This window comes from Macrobrachium nipponense, chromosome 21, assembly GCF_015104395.2.
Source record: "Macrobrachium nipponense isolate FS-2020 chromosome 21, ASM1510439v2, whole genome shotgun sequence".
Lineage (NCBI taxonomy): Eukaryota > Metazoa > Arthropoda > Malacostraca > Decapoda > Palaemonidae > Macrobrachium > Macrobrachium nipponense.
In genome coordinates this window covers 59,970,061-59,992,707 of record NC_087212.1, presented here as the reverse complement: position 1 = coordinate 59,992,707, position 22,647 = coordinate 59,970,061, and the positions used below count along the sequence as shown (strand labels likewise).

Below are 22,647 nucleotides of genomic sequence, written 5' to 3'. Positions count from 1 at the left end.
CCATGCTGAGGCAAGAGAGCTGTAGAGATCGTCACGGATCAGTCACCGGGCTTTTACTAGATCGAACTCTTCCTGGTGGAAAAGTCTGACGGGAGGCTGGCGGCCCAGGTGATAGATCTCTCTCCCCTGAACCGGTTTGTTCGCCCAGACCCGGTTCACGATGGAGACGCACGCTCAGTGCTCGACTCCATCAGGGAGAACGATTTCATGCTTTCAGTGGACTTGAAGGATGCGTATTTCAAATACCCATTCATCAGTCCTCCAGAAAGTACCTCCGCTTCATCCTCGACGGGACGGTGTACCAGTTCAGGGCACTGTGCTTCGGTCTCTCAACCGCCCCACAGGTGTTCGACGCGAGTGTTCACTCTGGTGTCTGCTTTGGGCCCATTCGCACGGGATAACGTCTGATGAGTATCTCGACGATTGGTTAGTCCTGGCGAGCTCCCGCTCGCAGTTGCTACAGGACAGGGATCGGCTGCTCTCGAGTTCTGTCGCGATCTGGGGATCGTTGTGAACTTCGAGAAGTCCGATCTCGAGCCCAAGCAGAGGATGAAGTACCTGGGTATGCTGATCGACACGGTAGCAAGGGCGAGTCTTCCCCGCGGACTCGCGGATCAGCAGATTCAGAGAGCAGCCAACCAGTTCCTGTCTCGGCAGGAACAGGTAGCTCAGCGATGGCAAGTCGTGATCGGACACCTGTCGTCACTCGAGAAGTTAGTCCCTCACGGGCGTCTTCACCTGCGGTCTCTTCATGGAGACTAAAGGAGAGTTGGTCACAGGCGACGGATCCCCCAAGCTTTCCAGTGTCACTGACACAGGAGGTGAGGCAGGACCTAGCCTGGTGGCTCGACGACAGGAACCTCTTAAGAGGAGTGCCTCTGCGCACTCCCCCCCCGGACATGCAGCTGTTCTCAGACGCATCGACCGAGGGATGGGCGCACACCTGGAGGAGTTGCTGACTTCAGGAGTGTGGGACGAGAACGACAAGCACCTTCACATCAATGTACTGGAACTCAAGGCAGCGTTCCTCGCTCTCCAAGAGTTTCAGGACCGCTTGATGGGACACTCAGTGGTGTTGATGTGCGACAACACCACGGTGGTGGCTTACGTCAACAAACAGGGGGCCTAGTGTCTCTCCCGTTGTACCAGTTGACACGGCAGGTGCACGAGTGGGGGCTCAGGCACACTCAATAGAGCTGTCGGCACGCTACATTCCAGGGAAGAGGAATGTAGTAGCAGACACGCTCAGCCGTCGGGATCAGGTGATAGGGACCGAATGGTCTCTACACCAAGGACGTGCGGAAAGGCTCTTCGACCTGTGGGGGCGACCATCGTGGATCTGTTCGCCACCCGGCACAACAGGAAGCTCCAGGTGTTCTTCTCGCCGTGCCGGACCCATGGGCAGCTGCAGAGGACGCTCTTCAACACCCGTGGGACAACCTCTTCGTCTATGCCTTTTCCCCCCCCGTTCAGCCTGATTCGCAAGGTGATCAGTCGAGCGCTGGTCACCCCGAATCTCAGGATGATCCTGGTGGCTCCCAAATGGCCACAGGCCATTTGGTATCCGGACCTGCTGGCTCTCTCGCAGGAGACCGAGAGAGATTCCCCCTTGGCACAACCTTCTCGCCAGCCACGTCGAGCGGTACCACCGAGCAGTCCAGTCCCTACGTCTTCACGGCTGGCTGTTATCCACCATCTCTTGCGAACGAGAGGCTTTTCTCGTAGCGCAGCAACAGAGATGGCTGGAAACGTCCGTCAGTCCTCTGCAGCTGTGTACCAGGGGAAGTGGGCCGTCTTCTGTGGTTGGTGTCGTAGACGGGGTCTATCTCCTCTCAGAGCCACTCTTCAGCAGGTAGCGGATTTCCTCGTTTTTCTTCGCCGAGAGAAGCTCCTATCAGTCCCCACAGTGAAAGGATACAGAGCCGCCTTGGCGCTCGTCCTGAAACTGAGGGGGTTGGACATCTCGAACTCGTTCGAGATCTCCTTGCTGATGAGGAGCTTCGAGAGGTCTTGCCCACCCAGGGAACTCAGGCCCCCTGCGTGGGACGTGACTCTCGTCCTTAGGAGTCCTGACTCGAACACCGTTCGAGCCACTCCGAGAGTCGTCAGACAGGGATCTGACCCTCAAGACCCTCTTCTTGCTGGCCCTGGCATCGGCGAAGAGAGTAGGGGAACTTCATGGTCTTTCCTATGATGTACGACACTCCAGGGGATGGGGATCCGTGACGCTCGATTTCGTCCCGAACTTCGTTGCGAAGTACTCAGAAACCGTCAGTCCCTGATGACAGGTTCGAGTCATTCACGATTCCCTCCCTATTGGACTTCACCGATAATGATGCGGATGAGATGCTGCTTTGTCCTGTGAGGGCGCTACGGCGCTATCTGAAGAGAACTCGTCACCTCAGGCCTGAGTGTCGACGCCTCTTCGTTAGCACCGGGGTCACCAAGAAAGAAGTATCCAAGAACACTCTTTCATTCTGGCTGCGTGAGGTCATCAGGAGGGCGTATGAGGCTGATGGTAGTGACGACATCCGTACGTCCCGTCCGAGAGCTCACGAAGTCAGAAGTATTGGCCCCTCGTTGGCGTTTCGCAAGAACTTCTCCGTGGCGCAGGTCCTGAAGGCAGGGTCTGGTCTAACCAGACTACCTTTACGTCCTTCTACCTTCGGGATATTGCCCACAGGTCCTTGGATACCTTTCCTTGGGACCCGTGGTGGCTGCTCAACAAGTTGTGTAGCTAACCCAGACCCTCGCAGGCTGAACAGCATCGAGTCCTGGTGTGACTGTGTGGATGGATGTGTGAGTGATGAGTGACTGGCTCTCTCTTCCCATCTTTTCCTTCCCCTCTACCTGTGGGCAGAGGGCCATGGTCGTCACTACGCTGGATGAGGACGAGATGCAGGTGAGCTATATGACGAGCCCCATCCTATCCCTTTCACTAGGATAGGAGCAGAATATCCACCACTTCCTTCTACAAGGGGGAAGTGGATGCCTACACGAGTCAACCCATTGACTTTATATTTGCTCCTGTACAGGAACAAGTTCTTGCATTGCTGGTACTAAGATGATCGCATGCCCCTCTCTTAGTACTCGGTCCAGAGGTCTGACCATTGATCCTGCGGTGCACACCCCGATCAATCGACAGAGGCTTGGATCCCTCCCCCTCTCTCTGACGACCAGGGAAGCTTCCAAGGTAGGGCGAACACCAAGTCTGTTCACAAAAGACTCAGATTTCCACCACAACCAAGAAGTGAGTCTTCCTATTGTAAAAGGACCGAGGTTTGTATGCCGTGTCGGAACAAATGACAATTTGTCTAAAATTGCATTTTTCCTAACTATACAATCCTGAGGTCCTTTTACACATAGCCCCACCTCATGCCACCCCAACCCCTCACTCTGCAGTTTTTGCTTGGGCCAAAGCAAAAGTGATTTGTTTACCTCCCAGTCGCGCGCGCGCGCCAGCCTGTCGGACAAGCAGTTACTACCGAACCCCTTGTTCGAAAGCTTACGACCTATCCAGCTGCCGCTAGTATCTTCCTATTGTAAAAGGACCTCAGTTTGTAATAGTTAGGAAAAAATGCAATTTTAGACAAATTGTCATTTTGTTATTATTACTGGAAACAAGCAATGATTTTTTCATTATTTGCGCTTTTGGACTGTTATATGTAAACTAGTATGTATTCATTCGCTCGGAAACTAGTTCCGCATATGAGGCGTCACTAAAAAACATAGAAAAATACAACATAAAAAGTGTCGAAAATCATCATAATCTCAAACCGTTTAACGAAACGAACACTTCTCTGTCCTTAACTCGGAGCGTCGTAAGACGCCTCTCTCTCTCTCTTCTCTCTCTCTCTCTCTCATCTCTCTCTCTCTCTCTCTCTCTCTCTCTCTGATCAAATTACTGGATAATGTCTCTCTTTGGATACTTGGAATTTGCGTTGTAATCTAAGCAGAAACTTCGTTTTGTTATTATTACTGGAAACAAGCAATGATTTTTTCATTATTTGCGCTTTTGGACTGTTATATGTAAACTAGTATGTATTCATTCGCTCGGAACTAGTTCCGCATATGAGGCGTCACTAAAAACATAGAAAATACAACAAAAGTGTCGAAAATCATCATATCTCAAAAATTTTTGTTGTAATCTAACCAGAAACTTATTTTTATTATATACTGTGCTAACTATAAAGGATTTTTATCATAGTATGCGTTTTTTAAAAGCGTCGTTAACTCGGAGCGTCGGAAGCGTCAGCGTCGTAACCTCGGAACAAGCGTCGTAACCCAGGATGGATTTTTCCATTGAATATTTAAGAAAAAGCGTCGTAACCTCGGAACGTCGTAAGCCGGAACCGTCGTAACCCGGGGACCGCCTGTACTACTATCGCGGAAAATTTGAATCTCGAATTAATAATTACAAAAACTTCTTATGATTGACTTCAGAGTCTATAAGAGCAGTGATGCTCAATGGTAAAGTGGACCTTATCACGCAAGTCGAATAGCACTAAATCCACTTCTTGGAAGAAGTTGTCAGACAATGTCAGGAAATATATCAAATTCTGTAGTGTATTTAATGGGACAGATCGAGACTATCAATGACAATTTGTAAAGTGTTATCACAAAACGTTGAAACAACGTTGTCCTAACATCTTGAAATTGATAGTTTGTCGACTAACGTTCCTGCAACATACAGATAACGTTATTTTTGTAACAATCCAAAAGCTAACCTCGAACAGTAGGTTAGTTCAAAGGTTCGCTGCAATGGGGGAGGCCATAAAAAGATAACCATGTCAGCTTTACTGCTTGTTTAGCATTTTAATGATCATCTTGAAAATTGTACTTAGTTGCTTTACTGTGAATAACTTGGTTTGACGTTTCACTAAAATCACAATATGTTTGTTTCTGAAAGAAAAATTATAAGCATATCTATGCACAGAGAGCGTTTTGTTACTTGAATACCCTTAATTATTACAAAATCAAGGTAATCCTCGGCTACAGTTGGGGGGTCCAAATTCACCACTTTCTTGAGTGTTTAAGTTTTCTTTCCAGTTTTTAATTTCTTCTTTCGACAGAAGTATATTTGCTTAAAAAAAAAAAAAAAAGGCCGGTTTATTCTTACAGAGGCAATTTGCAAATAAAGTTCTCCGCCTCACGCGTATGGTGTAGTGTGCGCGCAACTGTGTTTGTGGAAAGATCGCTTGGGAACCCGGTAGGAACCGGGTACAGACTCTTGCTTTTCAACAGAGGAGATTATCTCCTACAGACGCAGAAATTACGATTTTCTCAAAATTCTAGGGGTCAGTATCCCTTAAGACGCTTTTGTTTATTTACGTTCCTCCTTTATTCCTTTTAGCTATTTTTCCGTAATCTCTGCTTCTTTAATCAGATAAACGGCTAATTTTGTCATTGTTTTCTATGAATCAATAAATATTCGATAAATATGTGTTCTTATCTTGACATTACGGAATGCAGTAAATATGGACACCAAAACTGTAGAATTACCAATTGCTGTAAGAACCATCGCCCAGTTAAAACTTTGTTTACCAACTTCCTTCGCGCCAAGTTTGTCGGAAATTATCCCCGTCACTACTAGTAGTGTCATTTAGTGCTTTGTTATGTGAGCAAGGTTTTCCATGCCTCCAGTGTGATTTCCTGTTCTCCTGATATTGGTCGATAATCTCCGAATACTCCGTGATTACATTCATGAAAAAGGCGACGTCAAGGGGGTAAAGTAATCGAATTATGGATAAGCATTCTAGCATGTTTTAAGAGTGTAAGCCAGGGTTGGCGTAACAGGTTGCTAGGTCCCTCTTAGCGTTTCCCAGGATGCCGTGTCATGACCTTACCTTAACTTAGAGGGTCTTGCCCTGACCTGGCAGGCTTTTACCTCCCCCTCAAGTAACCAACACTTAGCAAAGTACCTAGGTACTTGTATTACCTAATAGTACTTAGGCTAGGTATCCTTACCTCCCTACTGCATACCTACTTAGGCTAGGTAGGTAGCCCTAGTAGGTAACACCTAATTTGCCTGGATGTGCGGTGTTCATATTGAGACGAATGAAGTTTGAACAAAAACAACTCCAGTGTCGAGAACTGGGTAATGAGAACTGATATCAATACATGTTGAAACACTTACCCTACCTACTACTACCTTGGTATGTATTTTGATTTAGGTAGCTAGGCTATGAACACTGCTCACGACTAGGCTACCAGGGTAAAAAACCGCAGGGTACAGAGCGGACCATGTACGAACAACGTGAACAATCCCAAAAAAAGTACATTATAGTACCTACTACCTACTACTAGCCTATACTCTGTTTTTTTCATCTGTCCATCCGCCTGTGGCGTTTTTGTATGGTACCACTGCGTCCCGGCTTTCAGATATAGTTACATTCAGCTTACATTCAACAATTATAATAATATCCTATTTCGAATATTAACGGTGTAATTCGCATACAGTAAATTATTAAAACACCCAGATATCTTTTTATTTACCTAAAACTTAAACATGACTTAGGCTAACTAAGGTATCTAAAGCTAGGGCGCAGTGTTACCATACACAAACACCATAGGCCGGTGGACAGATGGAAAAAACCAAGAGTATAGGCTACGTAGCTAGGTAGGTAGCTGAGTTGTTGATTTTTCTACCTCGTAGGTAGTACCTATCTAGCTAAGGCTAGGGGAAACATCCGACCAGTTTTGGCCGATTGTGGATCTACCCTCCGAAAAAGTATTTTAACACTTCCTGACACCGGAGATGGGTACCAGTCACGAGTCACCGGTGGTGAGAGCAACAGCTTGAGACCTCTCCTATTCTTTTGAAATAAGTATTGTTCCGACACGAAATTCAAACCTTCGCTCCTTTTACAATAGGAAGGTTACTAGCGGCAGCTGGATAGGTTGTAAGCTTTTGAACAAGGGTTTCGGTAGTTAACTGATTGTCCGACAGGCGCGCGCCGCGCGACTGGGAGGTAAACAACCACTTTTGCTTTCGGCCTCACAGCGAGTGGATGTGTGTTCTGCGCTCTCTGCCCGCTTTATCGTTCACTTTTTTGTATGGTCGTGCTTTCTTGTTGTGTTTGTGTGAACTGACTGTAAGTACATTCATTTCCTTTATTATTATCAACAATTATTGTGATATTGATCAATCATGGATTCTTCTCGCCCTCCAATTATCCGGCGACTGTGCCCAGGAACTGAAGGGCGTAAATGTGGCAAATTCCGCAGTTTTCCAGAGATTGACCCCCATGTGTTGTGCGCTCGGTGCCGGGGGCGCGAATGCTCCCACACTGAGCCCTGTGATGTATGTATTAATTGGTCGGAGGTGCAGTGGGGCTTGTACGAGGGCAGGAAGAAGCGAAGGCCTGCAAAGGAGTCGTCGGAAAGCTCTCCCGCGACTCCTTTGGTAACGGACACTTCGTCATCTTTCCTGCCCCCTGCTCAGCTCCCACATATGGCACCTTCCCCCTCAGGGGGGGTTTCCAGGTCCTTCTCCTCACCCGATCTGTCGAGTGTGGAGGAGGGCGCTCGGTACCCCGACGTTGAGTTGTATTCAGGGTCCTATATCCGTTCATCCACTCCCCGCGAGCGGGTAGAGACCCCCCGTACTAACCCGACCTTTGCTTCCCCAGGTGCTTCTGCTGCGAGGGACGACCTTGGTCAGGTGTGGGCTTCATTGGGCTTGCAGGGCGTGCCCAGTGTCCAGGGGCTGTTGTACCATCTTGCTGGCGCTGCCGCGGTCACGCATGCCACGGTGACCACCACAACCACCACGTTGACCACTCCAGGCTATGCCGCTCCCCCTCACTTGGTGTATTCTCCACATGCAGTATCGGTATCACCAACCACCTCTGTACAGTGTCCAATCGCCGTGACACGGGGGAGTGTGCTGCCGCCACCCGGGTTTGCCGTGTTGCCGAGACCTGACTTTCAGTGCCCGAAGAGCTCGCCCCTGGACCTGCCGCCGGTGCCAAGGATGTCGGTGTCGCTGGTCCGTCCTCCTGTGTTGGACGTGCAGCCTGCCGTGCCTGCCGTACCCACCCAGATGCTGATAACTGTTCCTGCTGTGACTGTACCGTTGCCGACCGTTCCTGCCGTGACTGTGCCTGCCATTCCTGTGTTGCCTGCTCCTGCCGAGGTTGTTCCTGCTCGTGGCGTTGCTGTACCCGACGTTGGTCTTTCCGGACAGGTGTGTCCAGGCCCTGTTGCTTCGGCAACAGCAGCCCCGGCTCCGCCCTGGATGGTAGACTTAACGTCGGTCCTGAGGAAGCTGACGAAGAAGAGGAAGGTGTCGTCGTCGTCTTCGTCATCGTCGTCTGCCGCCTCGCCCCCTTCGACTTCTAAGGCTTCCAAGCCGAAGAAGAAGAAGGTTGCCTCCTCCCCTCCTAAGAAGTCTCCTTCGGGAGCTTCTCAGGGCCCGTCTCGCTCCGGTGAGACGGGGGGTGCTTCCGTTGGTCCTCCTGCTCCTTCGGGAGCAGGGCCCGTCTCTTCTTCCGCAAGGAAGAAGACTACGGGGACCAGAGGAGTACCAGCTAACACCGGTACTTCCTCTCCTGGTGCCAGAGGCTCTGCCACTGTATCAGGTTCCGTCTCGGCCTCTCGTTCGCGAGAGGTACCGAGTGTACGGTCGCCTACCAGCGACCGTGCAGCCAAGAACCAGACGCCAGAGCTCGCTCGACGTCAGGTTCACGGCACGAAGCGGAAGACTGGTGAGAGCCGCTCACGCGACTCTCACCAGGCCAGCTCTCGCTCTCGCGGCGACCAGCTGGCTACCCGGGGTGCCGTGACGGTCTCTGACCGTCCACGTGCCGAGGCTGGGACGAGGTCCCCCCGATCGCCGGTGCCACAGTGGTGTGACGCGCCGTGAGGACAAGCACCGGTCTCACTGTGACAGTGAGCTCTGCAGGTCGCCCGACTGTCGCTCTCACAGAGAGCGGGCGGGTACGGCAACCAGCAGCAGCTCATCTGACACACGAGACCGGGGCCGCTGTGCTCAGTCCAGCCGTTCTCCGCAAGGAGACGGCTCGACCAGGCCTGCAGCTCGATCGCCACCGCGGGTTGGCGATCGCCTGCAGCCCTCCAAGCCCGCTGGTCATGCCAGCGAGCGAGGGGGGAGCATCAGGTCTTCCTCTCCCGTACCTTCAACCTCCTCGGGCTACACCGGGAAAAGCGAGGTATTGCGGAGTGATCGTAAGGGGTACGCCCCTCATGATCCCACCACGACGCCGTACGTGCCAGGCATGGTTCTTGGACCGGCCAGGATGTACACGCAAGTGGCTGGAGGAGACCGAGAGGGGTCTGTCGCCGTTCCCCCCCTCGAGGGGGGAAGGTCTCGAGAGGTGCTCCTGTTCGAGGGACTGGACGGTCCTACTCAGGATGCAGTGACTCCCGAGATCCAGAGGAACTTTGCCGAGGTTATTGCGCTGATTCGTCAGCACAACGACCTCGGGGAAGGGTCGCCGCTCCCACCTTCTGAGCCCACGTCCCGGCTCGAGTCGTTTTGGGGCCTGAAGAGGGAACCCAAACCGACTGTGGGGTTGCCGCGATCAGAGCTGGCCGACTCTGTCTTGAACCAGGTTGAGTCTCTTATCTCCGGGCAGGAAGGCTCTCTCAGGTCGAGCAAACTGCTTCCTCCTCCTCTACTGCGACAGCGGCGATTCTACGTGCCGTCAGAAGATCCGATGCCGCCCAAACAGGTAAACCCGGAGTTAGCCAGGCTAACACCGGGTGTGTGTCTGCAGCAGCTCCTGTCTGAGAACATATGGTTCTCGCAGCAAGAGGCACTTGGCCTGGAATCCACTGCCATGGCAGCTTTCCAGGCCGTCTCCTAGATAGACCTGTGGTCCCTCACAGTGTCTAAGGTCGCAGCCAACTCCGGGGGAATTTCTCCCGAAGAAGACTCGGCTTTCAGGAGGCTTTGCCAGTCTGGAGGAAGAGCCATCTCCTTCCTCGCCCACCAGACGGCAAACCTGTGGGCCAACCTGGTACTTCGATGTAGGGACGCTGTCCTTACACGAGTATCCAGGGTGGCTGGGCGTGAGGCGGCAACAGGACTTCGGAATGGACCTGTACGGAGTTCCTCCTCTCTCTTCCCAGGAGAGATGGTGGACGCTGCGGTGGACAGACTGCGCACTGACGACAGTGACCGTCTTGTACACCAGGCAGTTTCGAAGGCTTCTGGGCAGCCTCGAACTGCGGCCAAGCCAAAGAGCTCGGTTAGCCCTTCCTCGGCCGCTAAGATGATAGTCTCGTCGAAGCCCCGAGAAAAGACTCTGTCTTCTTCGACTTCTGCCAAGGGGGGCCGTAACCAGCCCTCCTCCCAGCCTTCCTTCTCGCGAGGAGGGTCAGGGAAGAAGTCGAAGAAAGGGGGGAAACGCTAGGGAAAGCATTCCCCCTCACCTGCCGGAAGTGGGGGGGGTTGCCTGCCAGCCATTGGGTAACTTGGCAGCGCTACGGCGCCGAGTCCTGGATAGTAGATGTCCTTCGGGAGGGATATCTATTACCCTTCGAATCTCGGCCACCCCTCACCTCCAACCCGGTCCAACAGCAAACGTACATTCCAGGTTCTTCGAAGGACGTAGCACTAAGACAGGAGATCCAGTCCATGCTGAGCAAACGAGCTGTAGAGATCGTCACGGATCATTCACCGGGTTTCTACAGTTGTCTTTTCCTGGTGGAAAAGTCTATGGGGGGCTGGCGCCCGGTGATAGATCTCTCTCCCCTGAACCGATTCGTTCGCCAGACTCGGTTCACGATGGAGACGGCACGTTCCGTGCTCGACTCCATCAGGGAGAACGATTTCATGTTTTCAGTGGATCTGAAGGATGCATATTTCCAGATACCCATCCATCAATCCTCCAGGAAGTACCTCCGCTTCATCCTCGACGGGATGGTGTACCAATTCAGGGCACTTTGCTTCGGTCTCTCAACCGCCCCACAGGTGTTCACGCGAGTGTTCACTCTGGTGTTTGCTTGGGCCCACCCACACGGGATACGTCTGATGAGGTATCTCGACGATTGGTTAGTCCTGGCGAGCTCCCGCTCGCAGTTGCTGCAGGACAGGGATCGACTACTCGAGTTTTGTCGCGATCTAGGGATCGTGGTGAACTTCGAGAAGTCCGATCTCGAACCCAAGCAGAGGATGAAGTACCTGGGTATGCAGATCAACACGGTAGCAGGGCGAGTCTTCCCCGCAGACTCGCGGATCAGCAGATTCAGGGAGGCAGCCAACCAGTTCCTGTCTCGGCAGGAACAGGCAGCTCAGCAATGGCAAGTCGTGATCGGACACCTGTCGTCACTCGAGAAGTTAGTCCCTCACGGGCGTCTTCACCTGCGGTCTCTTCAGTGGAGACTAAAGGAGAGTTGGTCACAGGCAACAGATCCTCCAAACTTCCCAGTGTCCCTGATGCTGGAGTTGAGGCAGGACCTAGCCTGGAGGCTGGACGACAGGAACCTCTTAAGAGGAGTGCCTCTACGCACTCCCCCCCCGGAGATGCAGCTGTTCTCAGACGCATCGACCGAGGGATGGGGCGCGCACCTGGAGGAGTTGCCGACTTCAGGTGTGTGGGACAATCGCAACAAGCACCTTCACATCAATGTACTGGAGCTCAAGGCAGCGTTTCTCGCGCTCCAAGAGTTCCAGGACCGCTTGATGGGACACTCAGTGGTGTTGATGTGCGACAACACCACGGTAGTGGCTTACGTCAACAAACAGGGGGCCTAGTGTCTCTCCCGTTGTACCAGTTGACTCGGCAGGTGCACGAGTGGGCCGAGGCTCACTCAATAGAGCTGTCAGCACGCTACATTCCAGGGAAGAGGAATGTAGTAGCGGACAAGCTCAGCCGTCGGGATCAGGTGATAGGAACAGAATGGTCCCTACACCAGGACGTGGCGGAAAGGCTCTTCAACCTGTGGGGGCGACCAGTTGTGGATCTGTTCGCCACCCGGCACAACAGGAAACTGCAGGTTTTCTTTTCAGCCGTGCCGGACCCGCCATGGGCCAGCTTGCAGAGGACCGCTCCTCCAATACCCATGGGAACAACCTCTTCGTTTACGCCTTTCCCCCGTTCAGCCTGATTCGCAAGGTGATCAGTCGAGTGCTGACCACCCCGAATCTCGGGATGATCCTAGTGGCTCCCAAATGGCCTGGGGCCATTTGGTATCCGGAGATGCTGGCTCTTCTCGCAGGAGAACCGAGAGAGATTTCCCCACTGGCACAACCTTCTCGCCCAGCCACACGTAGAACGGTACCACCGAGCAGTCCAGTCCCTACAATTTCATGGCTGGCTGTTATCCGCCATCTCTTGCGAATGAGAGGCTTTTCTCGTAGCGCAGCAACAGAGATGGCTGGAAACGTCCGTCAGTCCTCTGCAGCTGTGTACCAGGGGAAGTGGGCCGTCTTCTGTGGTTGGTGTCGTAGACGGAGTCTATCTCCTCTCAGAGCCACTCTTCAGCAGGTAGCGGATTTCCTCATATTTCTTCGCTGAGAGAAGCTCCTTTCAGTCCCCACAGTGAAAGGATATAGAGCCGCCCTGGCACTAGTCCTGAAACTGAGGGGATTGGACATCTCGAACTCGTTCGAGATCCCTGACGACAGGTTCGAGTCTTTCACAATCCCCTCCCTAATGGACTTCACTGACAATGATGCGGATGAGATGCTGCTTTGTCCTGTGAGGGCGCTACGGCGCTACCTGAAGAGAACTCGACACCTCAGGCCTGAGTGTCGACGCCTCTTCGTTAGCACCGGGGTAACCAAGAAAGAAGTATCCAAGAACACACTTTCTTTCTGGCTGCGTGAGGTGATCAGGAGAGCGTATGAGGCTGATGGTAGTGACGACATCCGTACGCTCCATCCGAGAGCCCACGAAGTCAGGAGCATTGGTCCTTCCCTTGCGCTCCGCAAGAACTTCTCCGCGGCGCAGGTCCTGAAGGCATGGGTCTGGGCCAACCAGACTACCTTCACCTCCTTCTACCTTCGGGATATTGCCCACAGGTCCTTGGATACCTTTTCCTTGGGACCCGTGGTGGCTGCTCAACACGTTGTGTAGCTAACCCAGCCTGAATCCTGGTGTGAGTGACTGTGAGAGTGGATGCGTGAATGAGTGTGTGACTGGCTTCTCTTCCCATCTTTCTCTTCTCCTCTACCTGTGGGCAGAGGGTTACTGTCGTCACTACGCTGGATGAGGACGAGATGCAGGTGAGCTATATGACAGAGCCCCATCCCATCCCTTTCATTAGGGATAGGAGCAGAATATCCACCACTTCCTCCTACAAGGGGGGGGAAGTGGATGCCAACAAGAGACAAACCCATAACTTTATGTTGCCTCTTGCAAACAGGAACTTGTTCTTGCTTGCTGGTACGAAGAGATACGCTTGCCTCTCTCTTAGTACTTGGTCCAGAGGTCTGACCATTGATCCTGCGGTGCACACCCCGATCAATCGGACAGAGGCTTGGATCCCTCCCTCGCTCTTACGACCAGGGAGGCTTCCAAGGTTGGGCGAAAACCAGTTTGTTCACAAAAGACTCAAATTCCTCCCACCAAGAAGTGAGTCTTCCTATTGTAAAAGGACCGAAAGGTTTGTATTCCGTGTCGGAACAAATGACAATTTGCCCAAAATTGCATTTTTCCTATCTATACAAATCTGAGGTCCTTTTACACAGCCCCACCTCATGCCACCCCTCACTCTGCAGTTTTTGCTTGGGCCCAAAGCAAAAGTGATTCTTAGCCTCCCAGTCGCGCGGCGCACGCACTGTCGGACAAGCAGTTAACTACCGAACCCCTTGTTCGAAAGCTTATGACCTATCCAGCTGCCGCTAGTAACCTTCCTATTGTAAAAGGACCTCAGGTTTGTATAGTTAGGAAAAATGCAATTTTGGACAAATTGTCATTTTATAATAGTTTTAAGGTTGTATAGTCTTTATGTTACCCGTTTGTAACTTAATCTAGATTATAATGAACTAATCTTAATTGTTTTTCATTTGCCCTTTTGGAAAGCATTTTGTGTTCTTCCTTTTTCCAAGCTTGGTATTTTCTCTGGTACTATTTCACGGAGCGACACGGGCCAAGCCCAGAAAAGGGATTTTGACGTAGGAAAAATCTATTTCTGGGCAAAGGACCCGTGTCGCCCAGTGAAACCCCACCCTTATCTTTTTTCCCCCCCTGTGTAGACCAAGCTTGGGTGCTATCTGCAGGGATGACGTCAGAGGCGCTAGCTACACGGTAGAAGGTAGTGAGCCTTAGGTCGGCTCCTCTCTTTTTGAGGTTTTTTGATGTAGGGAGAGGCTAAATGGAAAAGGACCTGTGGTAGTGGTTTCACTCGCCCCAGAAACCATACCGACACCTTATAATAAAGGTGAGCGAGCCAGAATAATCTGACATTTCCAATTTAGCTGTTCTCTGGTATTATAACAATATTTTACCTTAGAAATAGTGCTAAAGGAACCTATTTCACTGGGCGACACGTGTCCTTCGCCCAGAAATAGATTTTTCCTACGTCAAAATCCCTTTAGTCATGAAAGTATGAAAATACGTACAGTAATTTATGAATATTTGTCAGTGAAAAATACCACGAATAGGTGAATTTTCTGCTAGATGGGTATAAACCGTCCATAGAAAAATCTACAAGTAGTGTTTCGGCTGTGAATACACTTATCAAGTAATGACATAAGTGGAGCCCTCCCTCCTCCCCATGCATGTATGTAAGGGCATAAACAAATTGAAGCTCTTTAGCTAATTGTTCTCTTTCCATGAAAATGGGCGGGGTTAGTCACTTAACCGAAACAAAACAGCAGGACCTGCAAATTTAAAAATGTCTTCAGGCAGTCCCTCCCCGGTTATCAGCGCAGATTACCTAACAGAGGCGCCATGAACTATACTTTGTTTTTTTTTTCCATGTGTCCATCCGTCTGTGCGTCCGGGGCTTTAAATAATATCCTGTTTCGAATATTAAAGGTGTAATTAGCGTACAGTAAATTATTAAAACACTATTCAGTTGCAAATGTACACCCAGATGTCCGTTTATTTACCTAAAACTTACACATAGCATAACTATTTAAAGCCCGGGACGCAGTGTTACCATGCGAAAACACCACTGGCGGATGGACAGATGGAAAAAAACAGAGTAAGTATAGGTATCAGCAATTTTTGCTGATCATGAAGCCGTTGGAACAAAACCCCCCACTGATAACCGGGGACTGTCTGTACTTATATATTTTTTTAATTATTGAAAATTATTTTGACGTTCCACCCTCTCCTAATAATTATTACACAGTGTAACTCCTAGGTATTCCTCCTTCAATACCATTTTATTCTCAGTTTATCTTTTTAATGCTGAATGACCTCATGTGTCTTAGCACTTGGCCTTTGGCCTAAATTTTATGGTCCATTCTGTTTCCTCAGCAAAGTTATAATTGATATTGAGATCTTGTCATAAATTGAATACTAAAGAAATTTTTGTTTTTCAGATTAGAAATATCAGAACAGCATTGAACAGACCAGTTGACAGTTGACACCTGTTACTATGGATGTAGATGTTAATGTAGCAGCTATTGTCAATGAAGTTAAAGGTTCATTGGGTGGGCAAAGTTCAGAAGATGAAGGCATATTTGTGTCCCAAAAGTTAGAGGGACTGATTGAACAACCTGGAATTGCATCAGTGTCTGTAGATGTACAGCATCTTCAAAATGAGGGAAATATTGAATCAAACAAGATTTCCCTCTCGGGTGTTTCACCTGAAGTTGATCACTCTGATGACAGTGAGGATGATGTAAATAGTAGAGTCATTGCTGCAAGAAGGAAGACTGTTGCCATCTTATCAGATGATGAAGAGAATGATGAAGGTGATGGATTGACAGTAAATTCAACGAGACAGTCAGTGATGGTTTTTAGCGATGAAGAAGGAGATAGTCATATCTTCAAAAAGCGAATATATCAGAAGCCACCAGTTGATAGTGAAGATGATAATTCAGATCATGGCACTCAAAAGAGTTCACCATCTAAGGGTACTGGGAGTCCCCTACCAGCTAAGGTATATGATACACATAGAATTTATCACTAGAGGTTGCAGTATTGGAAAATAGTTTACTTGTTGTATTATTAAGACGTGTCACTTATTTTTAAAATAATTCTTAATACCAACAGTAGAATCACTGTATATTTTCCTTTTCAGCCTGTTTATCAGTATAATTCAGACCTTTATGATGCAGAGATGTCTGATGAAGAAGAGCACAAACCTGAGAGCTTAGAACATTTGGACAATGAAGAGGTGTCTGATAATAAAAATAAAAATAAAAAGGTAGGCATTTTTATATTCCATGAAAGTTAGCATTTTTCTATTCCATGAAAGCTTCAAGTACTGTCAGCTTCATGATATTTACAGAAGTATGCAGACAAGTTGAATTGAATTCTTACTTAACTCAGCATTTATGTTGAAAGTGAAGTAAACATTTACGTACTTTTAACTTTAATTCTACACGTAAAATTCATTGTTATGCATGTAATTTGTTCTTGTGTAAGGCTGGTTTTTAATTTTTGTACAAATATTGAGTTTTAAAAGGCAAATTTTTCATGCAATCCATTCCTTGTGGTAGCCCAGCATTGAGTGACAGTTTGCTTAGATATTACATCTTTGCATAAGAAAATTTGAGTTTGCATGTTAATAACTAGCTGTGAGAAAAAAGTGCAGTCAGGAGTTGTTCCCACAAAAATTACAAATCTTTGTTTTTTACATAGGGATTTAGCTTGCGGACATGAGCTTGAACAGCCATTCAAACTTACTGACAAGGTGGTAATAACTGAGAGGCAGGGGGAAAACCTGACTTCTCAGTCTGCCCTCCACTTTACTGCTGACCACTATCGAGTTCATATGTCATTCACAGCTCTGCCCACCTTTTATTGTAGAATCTTTTGTTGATTAAATTTGAGTATTCCTTCTCTTTTGGTTTTGGACTGTGTTTGTATTGTAATTTTTCAAATGCATCAGTCAAATAAGCTTTGTTGCAAGGAATAGTGTTTTTTCACTCCCATTATGAATACTGTTTTGATTGGACAAGTAACAGCTTCTGGTGCTAAGCAACAGCTGTATCATTCTCCCTTATCTTTTTGGGATATTTACCCTTCAGGTACAGTAGATTTAGCCACTTAGAAATTCCATGATAATGATTACCTTATTGAAAGTAATCCTGCTACCACAGCCTTCCTTTAAATTAATTAAGATAAAATTTGGCTATGGGGCCTTATCCCTGTGGTTTTTATGGCTTGGCTTTTGTAATTCTTGACAACTTTGCAGACAAGGTGAGTTTTGTTTTTGGTGGAAGGAGATATAGGCATTCTCCTTTCATTTTTGATCATCATCTTCGTTTTTCTGAACCTCACCTGTGCTGTGACTTAGGTTGCAAGTTTGGAGTGGGAGAAGTCTGGCCCTCTTTAGAGGGCTTATTAAGTAAGCTTCATTCTATGTGCCTTGCTCTTCAGGGTAGGGCAATGAGTCTCAGATAATTCCCTGGGCATGGCTGCCACCCTTAGACTCCAGGTTCTCTTTGTCTCTTCTCTAAGCCTTTGAGTTTGCTTCTTCAAGTCAGATTTTCTTTCTTTGTCTGAGAGAAGTAGTGTTATGCAACAAGTTTGGAGCGTTTTCCTTGCTTTTCTATGGTTGAATGGTCATAGTAACAGGTAACCACTTCAACTCTTCTCATCACAATCTTTCAGGATAGTACGGAGAGGGGTTTGCACGGCTTGTGAGCATGGACCTGTGGGTCGAGATAGGTTTGCTGATGGTCCCTATCTTTCCTGGGTTGGGTGTTTGAGTCAAGCCTTGCAAAATAACATATTTATCTTTAAGTGGTGTTTGGGAAGACTATCCTTCATTTTCAGATAATGTGAATCATACAGATCTTCAAGGCTTGTATACAATTCACATTAACTTTGATGAGTTACCATTTGTTGGATGGTATCACCATAATTTTATGCTCTAGAAAATATCTAATTTTGTAGCTTGATTAGAATTTTCTTTTTGTGCTAGCTGATAGGCTTATTTTTATGCTGAATATATGTCTTGGTAATTTTTGTCATAAAAATATATCCCTTTTATTATTGTCAGGCACAGCGTCAAGCTTACAAAGACAGGAAAAATAATGCTAGGACCATCCGCAGTGAATCTCAGCGTATGGTTCGTGAATCTAATTATACATTACCTTACCATAAACCAAAACAAAGAAGTCTTAGTGAATTTATGAACAGGTGAGGTTATTTTTTACTTTCATATGGTGATTTGACTTTTCTTTTTTAAGCTTCTAGGGAGAAGCAAGTGAATACTCATATAATTTTTTGGTTGGTTACAGTGTTTTATCAAAGTAAAAGTCAAGCTAGCCGCTGCTAGATGTGAATTGATTTACAGTCATTCCCCAAACTTGCAGGATTCGAGTTGCGCGAATCCACGATAGCATGAACTTTTCATTGGAATCTTACTAATTTGCAAACATGCTTGTTTAATTTTTTATGTAATTTATAAGTTTTCAATTTTTTTTATTTTTTTTTTTGCAAATTAATAATTAAATAATAATCTCTCTTACTGAGATGAGAGAACGTTTTTGGTACATGTAGTATATGTTTATTTTTGTATGTTGAATGAATATGATTTACCTAATAATAAGTAGTAGTTTTCATAAGATTAGTAAGTTTAAGTAATAACAACAGTAATAATAATATGAACTGTAATGACAAAATTTGTGTGATATGCATTTTAAAGAAACAAAATAAAGAAAAAACTTTTATTCATCTTTTGTTAACTCGCTGGAAGCCAAAGCCGTCAAATAAATCAATTTAATGTGACCAAGGAGTGGAGTATTGTCACTAGTAGGTCAAAGGATTTTTACATTCTCTCTCTCTCTCTCTCTCTCTCTCTCTCTCTCTCTCTCTCTCTCTCTCTCTCTCTCTCTCTCTCTCTCTCTCTCTCTCTCATATATAAAAGTTTTTTATGCATAGATAAATGTGATGTTACTATGTAAATTTTTTTTCATATTTTCCATGGTACTATAGTTGGAACATTTTGCAATTGTATATAGATGATATATAAATTTAAAAATACTTAACATTCCGAGTCTTTCCTGATCTTCCATGTGACTTCAATGGGGACGGGTTGGGAGGGAACTGTCAATTCACTTAGAAAAATGAGGGAAGAGGAATGTTGCCCATAGAATGTCAAAGTTTAATTTCTCTCTCTCTCTCTCTCTCTCATAAATCATGAATTTCCATCTTTAAAGATCTAATGTGTTACGATTTCTTTCTGTCTCCATAATCATGAATATATAAATTTTCGTAATAAAATTTATTATTTGGATACTTACCTACTGTTAAATTTAGCTATATCTCCCCGCCGATTAGGCGAGTCAGCATTCAAAAAAAAATTGAACGGCTGCCCGGATGACTATCTAGTTTACCTGTTCTCCACCAGGTGTGTTTCGAATGTTTTAGCTCTTGTCCTTATTCTCCTTGACAGCCCACTAAGTTGTGGGGAGGCTGGGTGGGTCTACTTTAACAGTAGGTAAGTATCCAAATAATAAATTTCATTATGAAAATTTATATTATTTGAGATGAATCTTACCTACTGTTAAATTTAGCTGATTCACACATTAAGAGGAGGATGGTGGGTAGTGCAGCTAGACAAAAATCCGCTCAGCCATTCGAGCTAAAGGTTTCTTATACGAAACCCAAAACATTCTCACGCGATCTGGAATCCTTGGTGGGTTTTACTACCACCAGAAGTTGGATTCCATTCAGGGAGCAAGGCTGTCATATGTTTGCAGCAAAGAGCAGCCTTGCGGAGAAAACCGCTTCGATTCAGCCAGCATGAAACGCAAGCAGTATGAGGGACCCCTGTGCCTGGGTCCAAAAGCCATATCAAACGACAGTCACTTAAAATGAATACCTTTACAATATAAAGGTATGCTCCTATACAAAATTTGTACCTTCACGCTCCCCAAAATATGAAAACCCGGGATTTAAACAAAAGAGCCTACAGAATTGCTCTTTTTCGGTTCAGGAAAAGACTATCCACTACTATTAGTGGATTAAGGTCTTTACTGTTTTCAAACACAATTCTGTATACTTAAGGTAGTGATTGGGCAAAAACTGAATTGTACTCCTACTGTGACACATCAATGGTATTAGCACCTCAGTGGCGTGGTTGGTTTGGTGTTTGCTTCTCACCTCGGTGGTCCCATTCCATGGAGGAGTGAGAGATGTGTATTTCTGGTAATAGAAGTTCACTCTCGACGTGGTTCAGAAGTCACATAAAGCCGTTGGTCCCGTTGCTGAATAACCACTGGTTCCATGCAACATAAAAACACCATACAAACAAACAAACATCAATCCTATTCTGGAGCGACAAATTGACTTAACATTAAATGAAGTTGCAACTTCTGCTCACATTATGAATGTTTAACTTCAATAAGGTAGAAGATATGGAGCTAGTTCTCATGTATCCATTACGTCACAGAGGACCTTGTGTTCCTCGACAAAGTTTCTAAAAATCATAACACAAAAGGTTAACCCTTAAACGCTGAGCCGGTATTTCCGAAAGTGTCTCCTGTATGCTGGCGGCGTTCGCGAGTGAGCGCCGAAGCGGAAAAAGTTTAAAAAAAAAATCATAGCACGCTTAATTTTCAAGATTAAGAGTTCATTTTTGGCTCCTTTTTTTGTCATTGCCTGAAGTTTAGTATGAAACCATCAGAAATGAAAAAATTTAATTATCGTATGTAAATATTGGAATATATGACAGCACGAAAAAAAAATTTCATATATAATTGTATACAAATTGCGCTGTGAGCAAAACGGTTAAAGCTAATGAGTTAATTATTTTTTCGCTGTATTGTACACTAAATTGTGATGATTTTGGTATTAACAAATTGTAAAACGATCAAAGCAACACAGAGAAAATATTATCACAATATGATGCATGAATTCGTAATGCGCGAAACTTAAAAAAAAGCCATTTTCAAAAATTTACCATAAATTGAAATATTGTGCTAGAGACTTCCCGTTTGTTGCAAAATGAAGGTAATTGATTGAATATTACTAGACTGTAAGTGTTGTAGCTTACAATTGCATTTTTCGACCATTTAGGTCGCATTAAAGTTGACCAAAGGATGAATTTTTTCTACTTATCGTTATTTATATGAAAATATTTCAAAACTGATAAAAGCTACAACCATGGATTGTTTTTGGTTGTATTCTAGATGAAATTGCGCACATTTTCATATATAAAACTTTATGTAACGGCTAATTTAAAATTGTGATATTTTCGTAAGTTACAGCGCGGCTGTAAGGAAAAAGTTTATTTCATAAATTCACCATAAATCAAGATATTGTGCTAGACTTTTCAATTTGTTGCAAAATAAAGGTAAATGATTGAATATTACTAGAATGTAATAGTTTTAGCTTACAATTGTGTTTTTTTACCATTTCGGTCGAGTCAAAGTTGACCGAAGGTTGAAATTTTGGCACTTATTGTTATTTATATGAAAATATTTCAAAACTGATAAAAGCTACAACCATGAGTTGTTTATTGTTGTATTTTACATGAAATTGCACACATTTTCATATATAAAACTTTATGTAACGGCTAATTTAAAATGGTGCAAACATTACGACAATCGGACGAAAAAATTTCTGATTTTTTTCGGAAGTTACCGCATGGATGTAAGGAATTTTTTTTTATTTTTTTCATAAATTCACCATAAATCGAAATATTGTGTTAGAGACTTCCAATTTGTTGCAAAATAAAGGTAAATGATTGAATATTACTAGAATGTAAGAGTTTTAGCTTAAAATTGCATTATTCTGCCATTTTGGTCGAGTCAAAGTTGACCGAAGGTTGAAGAAATTTTGGCACTTATCGTTATTTATATGAAAATATTTCAAAACTGATAAATGCTACAACCATGAGTTGTTTGTTGTTGTATTCTACATGAAATTGCGCACATTTTCATATATACGTAATACTCCATGTAATGGCTAATATAAAATGGTGCAGAAATTATTTCGTCACTTTGACATAATTTTTGCACCATTTTATATTAGCTGTTACATGATGCTTTTTAGTGCGAAAAGAAAGAAATTCGTGCTTGCGTGCCTGGGTAATGATTGTAATCAAAACGCCTTGATCCGTGAGCTCCCAGCTTCCCCCAAGGCGCGTGATTCAAAAGTTTTTGCCTCGTAGGCCTATAACTATTTTTCTGCAAATTTAAAGATTTTTTTTTTTCGTCGACGTACCATACGTCGGTTTGGCACCCAACAGATAATTTTCATTTACGATTAATTGGCGTTAAAGGGTTAACTTTGCCTCTTCCAGGCTTAACCTTCACAAATACATTCTAGGTTTTCTAAAACCACAAAACAAAAGTTAACTTTGCCTTCAAGTTTAACCATTGGCAAAGGCATTATAAGTTTCTTACAGGGAACTGTAAAGCATGGCCTTAACATCACCGTCAGCTCTAAGGCAGAAAGCTAAAATAGCATTCCCTTTACGCCAGCTTAAATAAGGGTGCTGACAGTAAATTTACTTATTAACCACTGCTAAATAAAAGGTTTTACAGTATAGAGATGGAAGGGGCTTCAGTCTCAACACCTTACAGTGCTGGTCCTCAGCAAG

At 45.9% G+C, this 22,647-nt stretch overlaps 1 protein-coding gene across 1 annotated transcript in view; it reads left to right on the top strand.

Annotated features, from left to right (window-relative positions):
* Positions 1–5,555: 5,555 nt before the first annotated feature.
* Positions 5,556–22,647, top strand: part of LOC135197488 (claspin-like) — a 269,392-nt gene continuing 252,300 nt past the window's right edge. Inside the window, 4 exon segments of the mRNA XM_064224552.1 lie at positions 5,556–5,726; positions 15,464–16,026; positions 16,168–16,293; positions 18,097–18,236. Coding sequence (XP_064080622.1) covers positions 15,520–16,026; positions 16,168–16,293; positions 18,097–18,236 — 773 coding nt within the window. The 5' untranslated portion in view covers positions 5,556–5,726; positions 15,464–15,519.